This window comes from Eptesicus fuscus, chromosome 6 (genome assembly GCF_027574615.1).
Source record: "Eptesicus fuscus isolate TK198812 chromosome 6, DD_ASM_mEF_20220401, whole genome shotgun sequence".
NCBI lineage: Eukaryota > Metazoa > Chordata > Mammalia > Chiroptera > Vespertilionidae > Eptesicus > Eptesicus fuscus.
Window position 1 is genome coordinate 69,090,520 of NC_072478.1, and position 22,610 is coordinate 69,113,129.

At 45.6% G+C, this 22,610-nt stretch overlaps 1 protein-coding gene across 1 annotated transcript in view; it reads right to left on the minus strand.

Annotated features, from left to right (window-relative positions):
* Window positions 1-22,610, minus strand: part of FGF2 (fibroblast growth factor 2) — a 37,250-nt gene that overhangs the window by 2,013 nt on the left and 12,627 nt on the right. Inside the window, exon 3 of the mRNA XM_054716736.1 lies at window positions 5,962-6,065. Within this exon, the coding sequence (XP_054572711.1) occupies window positions 5,962-6,065 (104 nt within the window). The remainder of the gene's footprint in view (window positions 1-5,961; window positions 6,066-22,610) is intronic.

Consider the following 22,610-nt stretch of genomic DNA (forward strand, 5'->3'; position numbering starts at 1 on the left):
CAGTGAGAATTTTATTGGATACTTACTTGGCTTTTGATCATTGTTCACTGAACTTTTTAAAACTGAAATACAAACTCATCCAGTTTTTTTTTTGCAACAAATCAGTGAAGCAACGCAAGTCTTTCTGGTACAAATAAAACGCAGGAAGCCTTGCAGAGGAGCGCCAGCTCCGTCACAGCCAGGACTGCGGCTTGGGAAGACCCGGCTGTGGCAACAGGGGAGCCCTGCAGTAATGCGGGCATGCACAGTCCACACGTCCACTCTGCCTCTGGGGAAATGCATTCCGCTTCTTGCGTTGACTGACGTTAGCCTGTGTTCCTTTGTCATTTTTCAGCACCACTGATAAAAACCTTCCTCTTTCCCAATTCTAGGTTTGAGGCCAGGAGTGCAAGTGAAAGGAAGTAAAGAGTCAAAGGAAAAGTCAGACCAATCATAAAGATAACAGGGAAGGTGGTTATGGAGTGACACAGGCTAACTCCCCAGTCGTCAGGACACCGATACGCTCATTTTGGGTGTTCTGTCAACTTCCAGGGCGCCCCACCTTGCTGTTGGCACTCCTTACAATGGTTGGCCTACGGGGATGGGTGCCATGCCAATAATATTTGCCTTCTCTGCCAGTTCCTACTATTTCAGAGAAAAGAAACAGTACCCGGGATTAAGTGGGCACTACATCATGGAACCCACACACTGTTTCCACAGAGGTTGCTTGTACCTTGACAAAAACAGTGCGGGCGGCAGGAAAGCTTGCTTCTCTGCCAAACGTCCAGACACGTACGTTTACTAAACAAGTGCTACGCACTGGAGAACAAACTGCGGTGCTTTTTCAAATGGGTCGTAGGGCAAAATGCGGCTCTCAGGAAAAGAAGGGGTTTCACATGACCATGTAAGTACAATTTCAGTTCTCTCCATTCTCAGTTTACAAATCATCTTCGGTGACTGTGACCTCAATGTTTCTATTAAAAATTGATGCAATAGAAGTTCCGTTAACCTTTATAAACATGTTTACAGAGCTTTTTTCCCCTTCCCAGTGTTGAACTTCTCACCACTTCAAACCTCAGAGAAAGGCGGGGGCGGGGGGGTCCTCTGGAGGAATGACATCACAGAGGACATGGCTAAATTAAATTTGATGAAATTTAATTTTCATCAAATTAAATTTTCCTTTATTTTAATTTAAAAACAATGTTAAGATATAGAAAGCACACAGTTCCAATAATACATGCATTTATTTAACGTGTGTTTTTGTCTTCTAGGCAGTGGGATCGGTCAGTGAACAAAACTGAATGAGGACCGTGCCTTTGTGCCACTCCAGTCTAGCAGGTGGAGACACCAGAGAACCAATGGACATGACTGAGTGACTTGTGTGCCAAATTAGAGTGAATCCTGTGGAGAGAGTAAAAGCGAGAACGAGAGGGGTTGGGAGTGGGGCGGTTGCAGTAGTAAATAGCACAGTCACAGGAGGCTCCACGGGGCAAGTGACATTTGAGCAAATGCTGGGAGGTGAAGGAGTTAACCATCCAGACACGAGAGCAGAGCATTTTGAGCACAGAGAGGGGACAGCCAGCGCCAACTAGAGCAGGATCAGGCCTGCAGCGTGTGAGGGGCCGCAAGGAGGCCCGGGTGCATGAAGGGAGGGGAGTCGGCCATGAGGTCAGAGAGGAAACGAGACAGGAGATTAAAAACTATTGTAAATACTCTGGGAAAATTCCGAAACCAGTGTAGGCTTTTGAGCAGCAAAGTGGCATGACCTGACATTCCCCCAGGGTTACTCTGGCTGCCAAGACCACACTGGGCAAAGGCCGATGCAGGGGCACCTGTAAGAGGTGGGCCGAGTATCACAGGCAGAGGGAGTGGAGACTCAGACCACAGTGGTGGCCATAGGGATGGTAAGAAGCTGTCTGCGTCTCACATGAGAGAATTCCAAAAAATGTGTGTAGATACCTCCTCCAAGGAGATGGCGCATAACCCTGCACCCTTCAGTGTGGCTGTGTACAGTGACTTCCCTCCAGTATGGTAGTGGGGGACGGTCACTCCACAGTGCGCCCTGCCCTGGCTCCTCCCTGTGCCACTGGCCTCACGAGTCCCGCCTGCTGCTACATGTTAGATTTGAACCTTCTGGTCATTTCCCCATGCTCTGCTTTTTGGATTGTTTATTCTTTTACAGTACTTTGATTTTGCAGCTTTGGCTTATGAGGGAGTTTGCGCAACATGAATCCAAAAATGCTTTTGCTTACACCACTTCTGATAATTAAAAACAGACACGATGTAAGTGTCAATGCCGACTATTTCAGAACAAACTCAAACGCACAAATTGTGAAAAGTTAAAAGGAAATTTTATCTTAATCTTGTAAAAAAAAAAATATATATATATATATAGTATAACGTTTTATAAGATTGGTTTCTAAAAGAAGCAGTAATTCTTATTAGGTAGTAACCTTTGCATTTAATTGTATTTTCTCTCTTAAAAATGATATACATTCCTCCTTAATTGTTGCATTTTTCTGACAAATTTAATCAGTATATATTGTCAATCTAGATAAGGGAGCCCTCAAAAAGCTAGTTTCCCTACTTTGCATGTAGGCTTCATAGTAAAGGTCCCTCAAGTAAGAAAGTTATTCTACAGGTAGATAAAAAGAAAAAGTACTTTACTTTTACAGTAATTAAATGTATATCCTCAGAGAATATAAATGATTTCTCATATTTCAATATTATGGATCAACACAGGTTACACATACTCGAGTACTTACTGAAATGTTTTGTTTTGTTAGCACAGTCTCTCACATTTTACAGAAAACAATGTGGAACTTTCTAGCCAATAAAGACCAGGCAGATTGTTTCATTTCAATGCTAAGATTGAGGTTGTTCGGTGATTTAAACTTAAAACTACTATTGCCTCACTATATGCAATTTTTTAAAAAATCTACTACAATTTTGTGCACACTTAAGAAATCATAAATCCTAATATTTGTTCTGGACTTCTGTTGCTCATAGCAACAGAATTTATCCTGCTATGGAATGGAATAAGGAGTCTGTTGTGGATTAAAGACTACTCCACGTCTGCCTCCAAATATAGGCTTTGGCAGTTAAATATAGTTACTCTTTGAACTTTTGTATTTTCTAGCTTCGAACGGAGTGGGGGAGAGACCCTTAAGAAATGTTTTCAAACAGTGAGAAATCCTTATCCTGAATGCATTCATACCATTAATACATGAAGGTGGTAGAGAAAAACAATGGTACACAACTTAGTACTTTCTCATGCACTCCACTGGTGGTGACCTACCTGACGTGACTTAGAAACCAAAATGTTTTATGTAGCCAGAGTGCTCTCTCTCTGAGGGGAACTGGCATGTTTTACACATCTCTGTGGGATCCCACACAGGGATGAGCCCTAACACAGCAGGCCCGAATGGGGCCGGGTAGCTGAAGAGCAGGAAGAACCATGCCTCTGGCAAGTGCAAGTTCATAACCGCAGTTTCTCCAGGTTAAAGGAGCCACTGCACGCCCAGGAGATGCTCCTGGTCACAACACTGGACTTACACCAACAGCGGCGACTGCTGACAGCTCCACGCCTCCGGGTCTGACTCCGCCCCTTACTGAACCACCACCAGCACTTCCTTGGTTTGAGGTGTGTGATTACTTTCTCATCTGAAGATTGCTACAGCCCACCCAGCCTGACGTGAAGGGGACAGGATCGCCGCAGAACAGGCATGGCTGCAGGCTACCCAAATGGAGTGGTCAGATTAGCGATTAACCGTGAACTTGCCGAGTATAGATCCTAAGATGGAAGCTGGAACCATGATGCCATTCCTCAGAGGAAACCGATAAATTTTGAATTTCCCATTTATGTGGAACAGCTGTAGCTTTGTCTCTACAGAGGAGTGTGTGGTAAATCTCTAAGCATTGCTAAATTCACTCTTACTGCTGAATCAGGAAGAATTAACACACATCCAAGGAGACAGAAACACATTTCAGATGAAATAGAATGCCATGACCTTAATCTTGTGGAAGGTCCTGGTTAGCTAAGGAAGAAAGGAGAAAATTTCTTTTAGAGCACTTTATGCTTCTGATGGTACAGAATCAACAGTTTTGGAAGCTTAATGCCTATTTACCAAGAAAAGAGACCAGAATTCACTGAATTCTAACTTGTAGAGAATTCTGTAAGAATGAGAGACAGTTCCGTTTTCAGGTTCATGGTCTTAAATGCATCTCCTCTTTTAAGGACCCCTGGTAGTTTCAGAGATGCACTAGAAAGCAGAGTAGCTTCTGTTTTCATCACTTTTGACAACATGGAGCTTTTTATCATTAAAAACATACCTACTCCAGACTATGTTCTTGAGATAAACAAGCCCTTCAATGGCTACCTTACAGGGTAGCCATCATTATCAGGTTACTGGCTCTTAATCTCAATGAGTGGAAAACCACAGGGTAACACTCTCAAATCCCTCACTGAGCCAGATCAGGACAGTCCTAGAAAAGGCTAGAGCTTTAAAAGCATTTGACTAGGGTTATCCATAGTTAGTTATGACATAGCCAATGTGTACACCTCCTTCTTTTCACCATCTTCACTGTCTGGCAGGAGCCAAACCAACACTATTGTAAAAGCCACAGTGATTCACACCATGTATGACTTGTCACATCTGGAGGTGAGAAGGGTAGGGTTAAACCCCTCTTCCTCTTCCTACAAGATCAAGGGCATCCAAAATTACCCACTGCTTCACTGTCCTGGAAATATTTAAAATGCTACTTTGGTCGAGTCCCAAAGTATTACATCACCCTTTGAGTTGACAACAGACTGGTAGAAAAAAAGACAGGAACAGTGGAAAAAGTGAACGTCCCAAGTGAGCAGTCCATCTTTTAGAGCTATTTTTCACCTACAAACGTCATCCATTCCCCTGATTCCACTACCACCCCCTTGATGCTGATGACACCAAAGCCATATGTCAACATAGAGCTCTGAGCTCCAGACCCATTCCTCCAACTATGTAGTGAACATCCTCACCGGGTTTTCTCTTCAGCAACTCACCCGAAATAGGTCTACATCTTTCCCCAGAACTTGCTCTTTTCCCCTTTCCCCTTCCTCATCTACCCTCTCATCCAAACCAGAAACCTAGGGGCCATCTTTGACTTTTCCCTCTGCTGTATTATTCCTAAATATTATCCATCTCAGGTGCCAGTCCTTGACTCGGCCTCTCTGCCCTGCTATTGCCAGGTTCCATCATCGATTGCCTGAACCGGCCCATCTCCACCAATCTTCGCTGCCTCAAATCCATCCTCAAGAAAGTAACCACTTAGGACCTATTATGTATTAGACCCTGATGTTGATACTTGATATAAATTATCTAACTTATAATTTATGGCCTTCACAAAAACAATAAGATAGGAAGGATCATTAGTGTCTCTATTTTACAAATACGGGAACTAATTCAGAATCCTTTGTCCAAGAACCCACAGCTAATCAGCAGCCGAGCCAGTATTTATACATAGGATCAGAGCCCGCATTCTCAAATAGCATTCCACACTGCAAGGGTTTGTCAAATTTGAAAGAAGAACCCTAACACTGATACTCAAAGCTTTATATGCCCATCCCACTGATCTTCAAACAACTGCGCAATATAAGGATTTACAAACAAAACAACACTGTAGTTCAAAGCTTTGCAGAGAAGGCAGTAAAAGCAGCGAGCGAGGGCTCACACTCTGGAGTGAAGGCTGCCTCGAGTCCCACCCAGGCTCTGCCTCAGAGGAGCTGAGTGTTCTTGGTCACGTTTTTACTCCCTCAGAACTTCAGTTTTTGAATCTGTGAAATAAAGAGCATGATACTCCGCATTCTGTAGGGTACATATGGATATTAAATAGTATAATGCTTGTAAAACCCCTAATAAAGATTTAACAAATACCAACACCAGTACATAAAGAGCACAAAAGCAATCGAAGAAACAAACTACAAAAACAGAAAGCATTACTTACAGAAGCCAGTAACCGGCCGTCCTCCTTCATAGCGAGATAGCGGTTGGCACACACTCCTTTGATAGACACGACCCCTCTCTCTTCTGCTTGCAGTTGTAGTTTGACTAGAAGTAATGGGGGAAATTGACCTTTGTAGCATCATCGGAAAAGCAGCCAACTACATGCAATATAGAAACAGGAGACACCCCAGCAACCAGGCAGTCCAGTCTGGAAGACTGTTGTGGGGGGGAGAGGGGGCGGACATCAATTAAATTCTATGAGGGGGAGATGCAGGTCCACTAGAGGGGAGCGCCTCCTGACCCCCTTGTCACTACAGTGTCAGAGAGTAGAGGAGTGACAGAGTGGAGAATTTTTTCCTTTTATGTGCAATTAGCCTCTACTTGGCAAGATAACTGCTTAATTTTTTAAAGCAGATTGTAGGAAAACAAAAAATAGATATTACTTTAGTATAATGCTAATGTCACATAGGCAAGGCATCTAGTTAATTCAAATAAAAATGAAGTTGAAATTTTCTGTTTTGCTCTTCTTGCACATTTCCAATTTGAATTCTCCTGCCTAGAACAGCATTCCCCAAAATGTACTTGGCTAACAGAGGTTACATAAAAAAACAGTCTCTGGGGCCAAGTAAATTTACGAAACAACTGTGTTGTTTATAAGAAAAGCACTTTAGACACAAACATCCAGGCAACTTGAACGTAAAAATGTGGGGAAAAATACAAAATGCATACCCTCAATGTAAGAATGCTGATATGGCTATTTTAACATCAAATAATGTAGACTTCAAGGCAAGTAATATAACTAAAGAGAACAGTGTTATTTCATGATAAGAGGGTCAGATACATCAAGAAGACAATAATCTTAACTGAGTAGCACCTCTTAATAGAATTCTGAAATATCTGTAAGAAAAATTGACTATAAGAATATAGAATATATGAATAACATTATCAACCAACTTGATAATGACCTGACTTTTAAAAATTTTATTTTAGATCAGGTAGGTTTCATTCACCTGAGACTTTTTTTTTTTAAGATTTTTAAATTGATTTTTAGAGAGAGAGGAAGGGAGAGGGAGAGAAGAAACATTCATGTGAGATTTAAACATCAATCAGCTGCCTCCTGCAGGGCCCCTACCAAGGATGGAGCCTGTAACCCAGGCATGTGTCCTGATCAGGAATAGAATCAGCAATCTTCAGTGCATAGGGCGATGCCCAACCAACTGAGCCACACAGGCCAGGGCTCACCTGAGACTTTATTTTCCTTTTAACATCATAGTTGTTTGAAAACTATGCTAAAAACTTAACCCTGCCCCCATAGCAAGCTATCCAATGCTTCTTTGCCTAGTGGACTTGAATTGTTCAAAAAAATTAAATTCAGCTGAAAAGTTCTTTCATGATGTCAAAGTCACCATGATGTTAAGACGGGCTCTGGTTCTGAACTATTGGTGCTCCTGGTTCCTTTATTTATTTTTAAACAATTTGAGATATAATTCACGTTGGATACAACTTTGTTGCCCAATCAATGAAGTCCCGCCCACATTGCCTGTAACCAGCAACCATTATATCCTTTCTTATTTCTTTTGACTACTTCCCCATGTAATCTTTGTCCTACCCAATATAAGCAGAGGCTAATGGGGTGTGCAGAGCAGATTTTTGTGTATAAGCTGCTGCTCTCCCATGCTGCCGGCTTTATTGGAATAAATGCTCATATATGATTCAACTCTGTCTGCTCAATTGGCTCAAGTAGTGACAGGCAGTCTGGACCCATTGGTTGTCCGGTTTCATTACCACCTATTCTGGAAATCCGCCTGTGGTTGGTCTGTCCTGCTCCACCCCTCAGTTTAGGATGGGAACCTCTCCACACTCTCCGTGGCCTGATTCCGCTGCTCAGAAGCTTTACACCATCTTTGTCTGCCCCTCCCTGTCCAGGGGCTTCTGGAGGGCAAGGAACTGAGCTGTCCAACTCTGTATCTGGTTCTCACGGGCCAGGCACACAGGAGTATCTAGGGAAGCTCCCATGGATGAAAAGCAGGTTGGATGGGAAAACAGGTGTGGATGAAAATGGGTCACAAGCTAACCGGACAAGCTCGGGGAAGGCCTGCATGGTGGCCTTGCAAACTCAGAGACCTCAAGTAACCACAAAGGATGGTCTGCAATGAAAACTTTTTAAGTAAAAGTAGTTTATGGCTGGTAGTCATGTCCTAGGCTAGAATCTTCCCTGACAAAAGTCAATCTTTACCTTAACTGAGCCTGTCTATTAGTCTTTTGAGTATCTACCATAACACACCTTTGGAATGTCTGGGTAACTTCCCTTGTTCCGGACCCCTCAAGGCACAACCAATGCACCAGAGCAGAGACTACCAATCCTCTCGTTATTTTTATCGTGTTATTTGTTGACTATTAACTATCCTGTATCATTTTACTTTTTATCCAATTCCAGAGGTTTCCTGCTTTGCTTTTTCTTGCCTCCCTAATCTATCACCAATGAATTTCATGTAACCTACTTATGTCTTCTCTTTTGATTGTAATGTATAAAATCAGGTGCAAAATTGCCATCTTCTAGAGCTTTATCTCAATGTGTTGAGATTTTACTCCTGGCAACTGTTGACAGTTTGGCTCAAATAAACTCACAAAAATTACTTATAGGGTTGCATGTTTCTTATGTTGACACGGCTAAAGAAGCAATGTCCTCAGTGTCATGAGGCTACAGAAAAGGACACAGGGATGATCAGGTCTATGCTAATTAGACACGGGGGATGGTATTTCAGGTAGAATATCCCAGGACTGAGGCACATAACAGCCACACTTGTTCTACACAGCCAGGTCCTGGGCAGCCAGAGCCATCAGCATAATCCAGCCTGAGCAACTACAGGCCCAGTAATCCAATTTCCTCTCCAATCAGTTACAAGGGAGGAAAAGGATGGCAGGAGGACCTGAGGCTAAAATGGCTTAAAACTCGAATATTTGAAAAGGCAAAGCTGAAGTATTTAAGGATGCCTAGCAGTGTGATGAAACTTAAATTCAAATAAGTGTTTAAAATAAAAACCTGTACACTTTTATATGGGAGGCAGGGACCAGGATTGGGACAGGGGACACAGGCATTGGGGTTGTGGGCAAAGGTTCCATTTTCTTTCTCTCTTTCTTTTTAAAAAATATTTTTATTGATTTCAGAGAGGAAGGGAGAGGGAGATAGAGATAGAAACATCAATGATGGGAGAGAATCATTGATCGGCTGCCTTTTGCACATACACCCCGCCCCCCCGACTGGGGATCGAGCCCACAACCCAGGCATGTGCCCTTGACCAGAATCAAACTCAGGACCCTTCAGTTTGCAGGCCGATCTCTATCCACTGAGCAAAACTTTTTTTAAAGAAGGAGACTCACACTCAGCTTGCTGTTTCAGTTATATGCCTCTAGGTATTTTATTTTTAAAAATATTTTTATTTATTAAAATATATTTTTATTGATTTCGAAGAGAGATAGAAACATCAATGATCAAAGAGAATCATTGATTGACTGCCGCCTGCATGCCCCCCTCTGGGGATGGAGACTGAAACCTGGGCATGTGCCCTGACCAGGAATCAAACCCTGACCTCCTGGTTCATAGGTCAATGCTCAACCACTGAGCCACACCGACGGGGCCAAAAGTTCTATTTTCTGATCAGAGTTATGGTTACAAGAATTTTCACCTTTAATAATTCATTAAAGTACAAATCTGTTTTATGTGGTTTCTGTATCTATGGTGTATTTTACACTTTTTAAGTTTTTTTTTTTTAAAAATTAAAGGACTACACTAAAAGACCAAAAATAAATGGGACTTCAGATAAGATTTCACCTGGGTCATTTCAGCAAGCTGCAGACCACCCACTATATTTAGTTTATGGATGCACAAAAATCAACAATTTTGATAAACAAAGACTTCTGGTGGCTTTCTAATGTTGATATTAAATCCAGTAAAAGATGAAAATAAAAAATAAATAGTGTACTTTTTCCTCCCTGTTGTAGCATAAAAACAAAAGCTGTCAAACCACACAACTGACTAATCTCATCATTAGGCAAGATCTTAGTGGTCAATTAGTCCCATCATTACGCAATTACATCTTAAGTCCCATCTGCAATATCTCTGAGAAGCAGTTGTCTTAAGTTTTAGTTGCAAATCCCCAGCAAACGAGAATTTACAGTCTCTTCAAAGCGACTGAGGGTATGTAAGCAAAGGCGTAGAGACTCCAATCACCATAAGAAAACCACTCACATGTTCAAGTGCTCAGATCCCTGGCACGCGACACATGCAGTGACACAGTATAACCCAAACGCCAAATTATTATTTCAATGTTACTGCCATGGCTCAAAACAGAACTCCTTTTTTGGAATTTTCTTCAGAATTTGTATGGCTTCCTTTCGAATATGCTCAAGGATGATGAATCTTAAAATCATAAATACCAGACTGTAGGAGCTGAAAAGGACTTCAGGCAGCGTCCAGCGCACCCTCCTCATTTACAAATAAGGAAACTGACATCTAGAGAGGTTTGTCCCTGGTGAAAAATCCAGACTTTGGGAATAGTAAAGTCAGCATTTCCAAGGACGGTGAATACCTTTATTCATTCATTCAATAAACATGTACTAGTGACAGCTATGTGCCAGGATCTGGGCTTAGCGATAAGAAGCACAGAGGAAAACACAGCATCCTCTTGAAGAACACCCAGTATTGTTGAGGAGATGAGGATGGCACACAGATAAATAACTAGACAGGTTCAGTACTCTAAGTGTCACCAGAGAAGAGTACACAAGCTATTGTGAGCACTCTCCAGCCCCGGAGATGGAAGGCTTCCGAGGATCAGTGACAATGGATGGAGACCAAAGGAATCCGCAGGAGTTTGTCAGGAAAAGAGAGAGTAAAACAACAAAGGATCTTAAATGTATAACTTCCAAAGGAGAAGGAGCAAGGAAGCCACGCATCCCAGGAGCAGGTACTCAGGTGTGGTGAGCACAGTGTGAGGGTGGGACAGGGCGGCAGGGACACCAAGAACCTCTGCATACGTGTTAAGGAGTCTGATGTGTGAGAAGGGATGAGAGGACGAGAGCGTGTAGGGAAAAAGCTGGGATGGAGAGAAGGAAACAAAGGGAATGAGGGAGCCAAGGACGGAGGGAAGGGTGAAGAATGAGTCCAGGTCTCTCTGTCTCAACACTGAGACATTATGCCCGGCCGGTGTGGCTCAGTGGTTGAGCATTTTCCTATGAACCAGGAGGTCACGGTTCAATTCCTGGTCGGGGCACATGCCCGGGTTGCAAGCTCATCCCTAGTAGGGGGCATGTAGGAAGCAGCCGATCCATGATTCTCTCTCATCATTGATGTTTCTCTCTCTCTCCCTTCCTCTCTGAAAGCAATAAAAATGCGTTACAAATAAAAAACAAACAAACCCCACCTGGGACATCACTGAGACAGGAAACCCAGGAGGAGGACAAGTTGGCAGGAGAAGACAATGAGATTTGTTCCGATGAGACACACTGAAAGTCTGTGGAAAGTACAGGTAGAGATTTCCAAAACACAGGAATCCGGAGCTCAAAAAGGAAATCTATGCTAAAAAGATTTGGTGACCACGGCAAACTGGCTGCACCTAACCCAAACAGGGAGACACACAATGGTTGCAGAGTGTGTAGCAGACACACATTCAAGGGCAAAGGACTGGCTCCTGGGAGCACCAACATTTACGGAGGGAGAGCCTGGAACGGAGTGGTCAGCTCTGGCCCCTGCAGATACACAGGGGATACACACACCTGAGAGCTGCATATACACAGATTGGGAAACTAATGGACAAAATTGTTATTCTCTGCAGATGGTAGTTTTCTACATTAAATATCAAGAGCCTAAATGCAATGTGGTATTCTGTACTGGATCCTGGGATAGAAAAGAACATTGGTGAAAGAGGTGGTGAAACCCAAATACAGTCTATAGTTAACAGTAATGTACCAGGATTAGTTGTTTTTGTTTTTTAGTTTTTGACCAACATGCCAAAACAAAGAGCCATTATGTAAGAAGCTAAGCTCTGGGAAAGCTGGGTGAGGGGGACGGAAACTCTCTAAAAAATCTTTGCAATTCTTCTGTAAATCTAAAATTATTCTTTTTTAAAAAATATTTTTTATTGATTTCAGAGAGGAAAGGAAAGGGAGGGAGAGAGAGACAGCAACATCAATGATGAGAATCCAGCCTATTGAGGATCCAGCCCGCAACCCAGGCACGTGCTCTGACTGGGAATCGAACTGTGACCTCCTGGTTCATAGGTCAATGCTCAACCACTGAACCACACCGGCTGGGCTAAAATAGTTTAAATATAAATAACTGTAATATAATATGTCTGAAATGCAAGTTTTCTTGCCATAATTATTATACTTCTAAGCCATAACATTTAATTTCTGCAATTTAAAAAAAATTGAAAATGTACAGCTGATTTATGTCGAAGACAGAGCTTTTACAAGCAATTCCAATCCATAAAAACTTACAGAAATCAATTTCCTCCAATATCGCCTCTTCTGGATTTCATACTTCAAGTCCCCAAATGCACGTTTGGGCTGGCTGAGCTGCAGACCAGAGCAAGCGTGACAGCCGAATACTGAGGACATCAGGCGATTCCTGGTCCTTCTAACACAGCTGCTGTTTAAGAATGGCAAAGGTTTCTACATCTATGGTGGCATCAGATAAGCAGACTGATAGCAAGAAAGAGGGAAAGACATCCGGCATCTTGTGATGTTCCAGACGCTCCAGGGGCAGCGCAAGGTCAGGGCAGCGCTGCCCACGGGAAACAGAACTTCGAAGACAGAGAGAAAAAGGAAACCCTCCGCAGGAGCATCACGGCAGGTTGGCAGGTAGAGGAAACACCTCCCTCACTCTTCCTGCAGCTGCCAGGGCTCCAGACAGCATCGGACTCTGTCAGGCAGAGGCCAGAAATGCTCTGCCCCCGAGGGCACTGCTTGGCCTGCTTCATGGGGACCGTGCCATTCAGGCGGGACAATTCCCGCAGCCGTTGGCAGGGGCATTTTCTGGCAAGGACAGCTGCAATGCTGACACTCAGCCGCCTGGACCTCAGGACCCTGCTTTGTTACCACAAAGCAACAGGGAGCGCAGGCATCTGTAAATACCAGCTTCCACCCACAGGAGTCAGGAGCCCTGTACAAGTGTTAAATGGTCTTTTCTTCCCAGAGGCCAGCTGCTGGATGAATGTTTCTATAAATAAGTCGGCCATGAAGTCGTTTAAATGGTGACCAGATTGGTGGTTGCCAGAGGTGGCGATGGGGGGCATGATGTGGCTACGAAAGGGCAGCCTCGCGGCCCTTGCGATGGCGGTTCTGTACCTTGCCTGTGGCGATGTCGACACCCTGGCTGTGATGTGATGCCATAGGACTGCAAGATGTCACAACTGGGGGAAAGGTGAGCGGGATCTCTCTGTATTACTTCTCACAAGTGCACGTGAACCTACCATTACCTCAAACTTTAAAAAATGAATTACTAAATGTCAGCCAACTGATGTTCAAAATCTGACCTAGTTGACTAACATTTGAAATACATGTCTGAGAGACACAGAATTTCTGGAGAGAAAAGAATACAAACCAACTAATGTAAAGAAGACAGACTGCTCCGGGTAATATTTTTACTGTAACTTCAGTTTCCAGGCAGCCTCTGAACGCGTCCACCAGGAGGCGAGGACAAGGGGGCAGGGGAAAGAAGGATGAAGCTCAAATACCACTTCTGCACCTGTTTGCCACATTATTGAAGAACTAGGTGGTAGGAGGGGGATGTGTAAAGACAAGACAAAACGATGTTTTGTGCCTCAGATGGCTGAATGGCTACAGGTGGTTATGTTTTTCACTAGCAAACAACTCTGGTGCCCCCGGAACATGTGATCACTGCCCATTTCTCTGTATTTCTTACACTGTTTACTGAATAAACAGGCCCTCCAGCCCCGTGGGCAGGAATCTGTGCCGCTTATGAGACATCTTGAGCATCCTGGACTGGAGGTGGGAGCCCCAGGTGTGAGAGGGCCGCTCTGTTGTCGGCGGGGACCAGCGCAGATAGGCCTGGGAGGGCGTCGTATCCTGGTACGGAACAAACCGTGGGATGCCTGACCTTCAGTCAGGGCTGGCCCCTGCTAGAAGCTGAGAAATGCTTTCACTGAAAAACAACTCCCGAGGCTTTACATCTCAGTTCTACGTACAAATCAATTCTAGAAGCATCCTTACCCACCCACCCCTTTGGTCTGTCTCAGAGTAAATGGACTTCAGCATGCAAGGAACTGTGGAGATTCTTGTGTGGAAAGTGGGGTAACAAGCTCCACGGCCTACAGGGGCCATGCCAGGGTCATGCAGCGTGGAGCAGCTTGGGGACAGGACCCAGAGGAGCAGGGGACAGTGGGGTCTGTGCTCAGCTGCAGAACACACACACCAGCTCATGGGCCCGCCACCACTCAGCACCAGCCTAGGGCAGAGATTTAAACTCTCTCTCTCTCTCTCTCTCTCTCACACACACACACACACACACACACACACACACACACACACACAGTCTGTGATGGAAATCTGGCCGGAATACCCTGAAATGAGAAGCAGCTCAGATCCAGATTAACAAGCAAAATATAAGCTGCCTCAAGCAAGCATCCAACATGCCCAAGCGATGGCGGGTGGCCTGACTGCAGCCTCCTGCCGCCACTTCTTTCTGTCCTTTTGCAATGCTTCTTGGATGCCTGCGAGAGCCCGAGTTTTCTCTCCAACGTGGTGCTGGCCCGTGGCGATAACGCAACCAGCGTGGTTGGCCGCGCACCGAACCCTGGGGGTGAATGCCAGCTCAACGGGCTGTTTGTGTTCCCGGCACTTCCCTCTGGATCAAGGAGTCCACATTCATCTACAAAAATCACACAATTCAGGCAGCTCCAGAACAGCAAACAGAGCCACAAGTGTGTGCCCAGAAAGGAGGAACTGGGGTGGGGGGGAGTTAGGGCCCAGGGAAGGGGGAGGGCAGCTGCCCAGTGTTCCAGCCATTGAACTGCACTCTCTTGGTCATTCGATTTGACTGGGAAAATCGTTAGGAAAAGACCTTTCGGAGCCGGCTGCAGACAAGAGCAGCTTTTGCTCGACTCTCATGAAAGTAGCCGGGCAGCATGTCCCTCAGTCAATGACGAGCATTACTGCAGCCTCTGCTCTGGAAAACCCTGCTTCCAGCCAAGAGCTCAAGGCCCATCTCCAAGACTGCTGAGGAGGCCCTCCCAAGGAAAACTCTCCCTCCGGGCACCCTGCGTGGCAGAGCCGCCTGGCTCAGGGAGGCTGGAACCAGCTCCTCCGCCTCTGAGTCGCCAGGAAGAAGCAGGGACTGCCCTCCGCCGTGTTGAGAATCCAAGGGGAAGACGGGATCACGGCTCTAGCCCAGAACGCAGCTGCGGTGAAGTCCAAGTTAATAAAGCTACGTGGACCACTCGGAGTTCAGTTCTTTAAAACAGGGCACCTGACACTGGGGCTGGAAGCTGGTGGGGTGGGAGATCCTTTGAAAATGCCTGCCGTGAAACCGGTTTGGCTCAGTGGATAGAGCGTCGGCCTGCGGACTCAAGGGTCCCAGGTTCGATTCCGGTCAAGGGCATGTACCTTGGTTGCGGGCACATCCCCAGTAGGAGGTGTGCAGGAGGCATCTGATCAATGTTTCTCTCTCATCGATGTTTCTAACTCTCTATCCCTCTCTCTTCCTCTCTGTAAAAAAATCAATAAAATATATTTAAAAAGAAAATGCCTGCTGTTTCCTTACAGAGTATCCCAAATGCTGAGGCTGCGCACTGTCACACGTCTCACAAAAAGACAATGCCTTTGGAATGGAAATGAACAGCATCAAAACCAGGCCTGGGAACCTCAGCATATGCCCTTACACTTCCAGAGTGAATGCCTTTCTGTGTCTGTCAGTTTAACACGCTGTCTCCTCACATGAGCAGGAAGCCAGTCATTCAATGTCCTTCCCAAATTCCTAATGCATCCATCCACAGAAGAAATAGGTCTTCTCGCTGTGTGGTGTGACCAGCTAGGCCCTCAGTCATCCCACCCTCTGCTGAGAGTCTAGCAAATGTCATAAAAAAATAATACATGAAACTGTGCTCTGTATCTCCATTTCATACATAGGATCATGCATCCTTCTATTTGACTCTCTCGATGTTATCCATTTTAGTTTATAAAAAGGATGACTTTAACTCAGGTTTTGCTTCTGTTCTTCATCTACCGAACCCTGTGCGGCACTCCCTGAGTGGGGAGCAGGGCACTAGAACAGAGTGCCCACAGCACCCGTAACAGTGAAGCCAGACTGAGCGGGTGTGTTCGCCAACTGAATCAGGAGCAGTGCAATGAGCAAAAGACAATTCAAGATTTTGAAAAATGGAGGGATTCCATTGAAGGGATCTAATTTCTAACTCCCGGAAACATCCAATTCCCCTCACCGCCTACCTAATTCTCAAAAACACAAAATAGCAACAACCAATCCCTTCCACTCTACATCTATTCTTCAGGATTTTTGCCCTGCGGCCACTTTGGCTCCTCCATTCCCTCTGTGATCTAAGATATTTGCAATGTAGAAGGACTTAGACTCTCGGATTAGGTACCTTCTCTCCTCATGCTCTGATTCTGGAGGGTGGGTAATAATATGATATGGAGTAGGGTCAATAAATGAAAGCCTCAGAAACACAAGCAGGAAGGTTAGGTTTCATGCAGTAGGAACTATAAATAGACTCTCTCTCTCTTTTTTAATACATTTTATTGATTTTTAGAGAGGAACGGAGAGGGAGAGAGAGATAGAAACATCAATGATGAGAGATTCATTGATCGGCTGCCTCCTGCACGCCCCCCACTAGGGATCGAGCCCACAACTCAGGCATGTGCCCTTGTCTGGAACTGAACCTGGGACCCTTCAGTCCGAAGGCAGACGCTCTCTCCATTGAGGCAAACCAGCTAGGGCTAGACTGCGCATTCTTGAAAAGAAATGCATCAGACTGAAATGGTGTTTAAAGAAAACTCATCTGAAAGGTACTACAGGTGCTCGTGTGTAAGATAATAAGGACATGGACTCTGAGGGTGGCACTGAGGGTGCAGAACCAAGGAATAAACGCTAGGGTTTCATGAAGTCTGGATTTGGGTTGTTTCTTTTTTAAAAAATGTTTTTATTGATTTTAGACAAAGAGGAAGGGACAGGGAGAGATAGAAACACCCCCTGCACTCCCCCTACTGGGAATCGAGCCCACAAGCTGGGCATGAGCCCTGACCAGGAATTGAACCTCTTGGTTCATGGGTCGAAGCTCAACCACTGAGCTAAACCAGCTGGGCTGGATTTGGGTTTTTAAAACAAAACAAAAAACAAGGAGAAATAAGTTGTGTTTAGGTTTTCCACTTAGAAATATATATATGAAAACTTATGTAGAATAATCTGGGGAGGAAATTGATGAAATTTATGGCCCAGCACCAGCTCCAAGCTCATCAAAGAGCACAATGAACTGCTCATTTGATTGGAAGTGAAGTTAGCAGATTCAAGTTCACAGAGCAACGTTCACAGGAAGGTATTTTCCAGCCAGTAGGAACTTGGAGCCGGACGTGGTTGATTTATTTTGGTGGTTCCAGTGAACCCGGCCTCTTGTCAGTCACACCTCATGTAACTCCTCCCATATTGACTCTTAATCTTGGGCCACATTGACGGAATTTGATCAATGGAGATTAGCAAACATGATGTAAACAGTGCTTCGACATTGGAGCTTGTACCTCTGCTCCTGAGATCCAGCCATTATGTAAAGAGGCCCAAGCTAGTTTCATGGGGAGACCACAGGGAGAGAGAGAGTCTCAGGCACCCAGGATGGCAGATAAGCACATGGCGCCATTTTGAGAATATCTGTTCAATGCATTTCGGTTAAGGAATCAATCGTAGGCCCTGTTTGGAAAGCCAGTTCCTCACCTCAGACACCAGCGGTGTCTCCCAGAGCCATGCTCGGAGCCCCCTCTGGCTCAGGGAGTCTGGCCTCCTGTGTCTACCACTTTAGGGTCACTCCAGCCATCTGTGGGGCGAGGCCCGGCATAAAGTGCCCTCTTTTCTGGGTTACATGCTCTTTTCCCAGGGCCATGTCTACTTCTGATGACATTTTCAGCCATTCCCCAAAACTCATCCTTTGACCCTCCAGCAGAATTTGATTCAGGATTAGAGTTTAGCTCTTAGAAACCATCTAGCGCAGACTTTTCAGTTAAAGGCAGGGAAGCAGAGCCCATGGTCAACTCAGGACCTGGGCTCACAGGTCAGCAGGCCTCATCCTCCTCTCTGCCTGGGTGCCGAACCTCACAGAAGCCTGTGAAGCGTGTCACGCTGTCATCTCCTCATTCGCCCTTCTCCAAGGACCAGCTGGTTGAACTGATGCTAAAATTGTGTCTTGTTCTAAGCAATGAGTTGTGTGAGGATGGAGGGGGTGGGGGACAGCAGGGGATAATTAATACCAACAGGTAAGAAGTCTTATCTTCCCCAAAAATATTGGCTCATACTATGTCTTCTTCTTCCTTCTAATAAAAGGACAAAGAGTTCATTGCTATAATTTATGAAGGTAAAGAAATGTCCCGAGAGTGCGCAAGTAGTAAAGCAAATAGCTTCTGGCTCTAGTATTCACGCTTCCCTCCCAGAAAAGGAGCCTAAAATCACAATGACTGAATGTCTTTCCTTCCCCAGGGCCAGGAAAGCACGTCACTGTGTTTTCTTTTGCTCCTTTCGAACCTTGTCAGACTTGGAAGCGCTCCCCGCAGACAGCGCCAAGCGCCCCGCGCAACTAGTTGAAATACGAAAGTCTGTTTCAGCCGAAATCTTCCCTGCGTGTTCTCGAGTGGGTGTTTGGTTGTTTCTCTCTCTTCCTTTTTCTCTTCTACTCTCTGCCTCCCTTACCCTGTCTGCTCCCCTGGCTCCATTCATTCTTTCTGCTTCCTCCAGAAGCTGTGCGAGGCTGTCTATGTGAGAGAAGCCGGGCATCTAGGGAGGCATCCACCAGCGATTCTCTCGGAGAGGCTCTGAACTGAAATCTCTTCCCTCAGGCCTGGAAGGGAGTCTGGGCCTCCCGAGGAAAGCGTTCTAAGACCAGAAACACAAAACATGGCTCATTCTGCTCAACTCACAGCTTTTTACTGTAACGACGTATTTTCCCCAAGCATTTCTAAAGCATTCGACTTTCTGTCTCTCAGGGAATGGCGGTGGTCTGGGCCTAGTCTTCCATCTGGGCAATATAAGAGATTAACTCCTGCTTTGCCTTTTGTTCAGATTCATGGAAAGAACTGTTAAGCAAGGAGGAGGCTTTATAGATCACATGTTCCAACACTGATGTTCTTAAACATAGAAAAGAGACTCCTACCAAAAGATGTTTTACCCTCGCAACACTCAAACGCTCAGGGCTGCTGGTCACCACAGGCCATCGCACCCACACTGGGGTCCAGCCAACTCCTCTGAACAAGCATTTCAACTGGGGTAGGGCCTCTCCCCACTGGGTGTGTGAAGTCTTTTCCTGGCTTCCTTAACGGCATCTACAACGATTACTTTCCCGCTCCCAGACCTCCTTCAAGGTTCATCCCCTCTCCTCCTCCACTGATGGGTCACTGTCACTCACTGAAAACTTTGGGATCTGGCACCTGACATCTCGTCATCATCTTTTTTTTTTTTTTTAATATATTTTTATTGTTTTACAGAGAAGAAGAGAGAGGGATAGAGAGTTAGAAACATCGATCAGCTGCCTCTTGCACACCCCCTACTGGGGATGTGCCCACAACCAAGGTACATGCCCTTGACCGGAATCGAACCCGGGACCCCTGAGTCCGCAGGCCGACGCTCTATCCACTGAGCCAAACCGGTTTCGGCTCGTCATCATCTTGAAGATTTCACATTCACGTAGAAGATCCACCAACAGCCTGGCCTCAGATTCTCAGTTTATCCAATCCAGCGACCTGCACTGCCCACTCTCATGGCCGTGTCATTATCCAGAGATGTTCATTCCCCTTAAGCTCCAACACACCCTCGTGACCGTCCATTGGCTCGTTAGCCTATGACTCCACGGATGCTGACCCAGCGTTTACCCACCAATCCGGAGCCTCTGAGGCTTCACTTCCTGATCAGCCTAATCTCAGAGGCATCATTCAAGTCTCCTGCTTCTTCATCCCAGCACTTCTAAAGCCCCGCCCAATAGAGCCAGCCGGCTTCTCTGCTCCCGCACTTACAGTTGAACAGACACAGTGGAATGCACCTGGGAATGACACAGTCATCCTGACAGGTGTGATTAGGAATGTGGGGTCCCCACCCTCTGGTGAGCCCTCAGAAAGTGCTCAGCAACCGTGGGCACTTTCCAGGTCTCCTTCCTCTCCCATTCTCCAGAGCAGCCACAGAAACTGGCCCCATGCTCCACAGGCTGCTCCGCCCACAGCCACACCTCTCCCCCTCCTACTTCAAAGAAAACATTGACCACACAGATGTCAAGTCCCTCAGTGTTCCCAAACCTGAAAATGTACCCACTCATACTGTGCCAGCCACGCTAAGCTCACCACATTTGTCCGTTTGTTTGTTACAGCAACTAAGGCACCAGATAGTTTGTCATTTGGTGGTGCCATTTCTGCTCTAAATTGGCACCCTGAAATCTGTGTACTGGGTAGTATTCTGGCATGGCCTTTAGCTTCCCAGTGGGGAGGCACCTTGCCCCTAAGGACATAGAGGTCAAAAACAAGACCCAAACCAAAGGACCTGTATGCATGCATATAAGCCTATCCAACGGTTAAGTTCAACAGGGGATTAGGGCATGCGTGGGGAGAGGGGTGGGATGGGAATGGGGGGATGAGGACAAATATGTGACACCTTAATCAATAAAGAAATTAAAAAAAAACAAAAACAAGACCCAGTCAGGGGACCCAAGTGTCCAGGGAGCAGGTCCAGGACATCTGCGGTGCAGGGAAGGACCCCACTCATGGCCCCCCCAACCCCATGCCCTCACATCCCAGGTAACTCTCAGCAGTGCCCACATGGATTCAGAAAGGCAGATTGGCATCTGCTGGCCACCTTCCCTTCCTTCTGCCCCCCAGGACCAGGCAGGGGGTTCGGACAGCCCCCCCACTGAAGTGCCCCTGGTTCTGCTGCTGCGCTGCTGCTGATCATTGACCTTTTCCTCCACAAGGAAAGAGGATGAGCAACAGACATTTCCAACCACAGACCAGAATAGGACTCAACAAAACTAGCCTGTCCTACATGATCAGACTGCAGCCTCCACGCCCCTCCATGGCCGGGCCTCAGCATCAGGCTCCGGGGCCAGGTCAGCTGTGATGAGAACTGGAGGCCTGTGGAGCAGACGGCAGATGGCAGAGACCAGGGACAGCGGTGACCCTTTCCGGGACCACAGGCAACCGCAGCTGCCACCTCTCCACGTGTGAGTAGCACTGTGATCTGGGTGGGAGTCGATTTTGTTTGTTTGTTTGATGATGTCCTTTCTTCTGCAATAGGACCATTATCCTTGCTTTCAGGAATCCTCAAAATGTATGAAGCAAAACTAACCTGCACATACATGTCAGGGGAAGGAAAAGAACCAGAAGAAAGAAGCTAATGAAAAACAGTGTGGAGGAGTTTCCTCAGAAACCTAAAAATAAAACCGCCATACAATCCAGCAATTCCACTTCTGGGTATTTAGCCAAAGGGAACAAAAATTACTATCTCAAAAAACATCTGCCCCTGCATGCTCATTGCAGCATTACTCACAACAGCCACAACATGGGAACAACCTAAGTGGCCATCAGTGAATAAACGTATGAAGAAGATGCGGTATCTGCATACAATGGAATATTATTCAGCCATAAAAAGAAGGAAATCCTGCCATTGGAGGCGACATGAATGACTTGAAGGAATTATGCTAAGTGACAAAGACATATACGTACATGTGGGATCTATTTAAAAAACAAACCCAGGCCTAGGTGATTAAGTTAAAATGGGGCTGTTAGGATGGGTCCTAACCCAGTCTGACTGGTGTCCTTACAAGAATAGGAACTTTGTGTGTGTACACAGCGGGATGGCTATCTGCAAGTCAAGGACAGAAGAAACCTAACCTGCGGACACTGTAATCTTGGACTCCAAGCCTCCAGAACTCTGAGAAAACACATTTCTGTTGGAATCCTCGGTCTGTGGGATTTTGCTATGGCAGCTGCAGCTAATACAGACGGTCGGTCAGAAGGTAGCTGCAACAGTCAGGACAGAACCAGAGCAGCTGTGGCAAGAATGCTGAGCCCGCACACGTGTGAACGTCACCAGAACTGATATGCAGGGGGTTAAGGGAGGACAAGGGAAATGAAGACTAGAAATGTATTCCATGATGGAGCTGCTGGCAAGGAAGACAGAGATACTACTTACAAATATAGGAAGCCAAAAGGGGGCACATGATTTCAAGGAAAGAGTTTATTCTAGACGTGTTTCTGGGTGTGTCTAAATGCTCTCTTGACATCTCTTTGTCTATCTTGATCTTTATTTCCTCACATAGTAGAAACTCAAACATTATTGGTTGACTGACGATCTCACTTGGTGAAGAAGATTAAAATAAAATAGGTCTAAGTTTTTAATCTTACACCACATGCCCTTAAACAGTGAACCTATCTTGAAGTTCC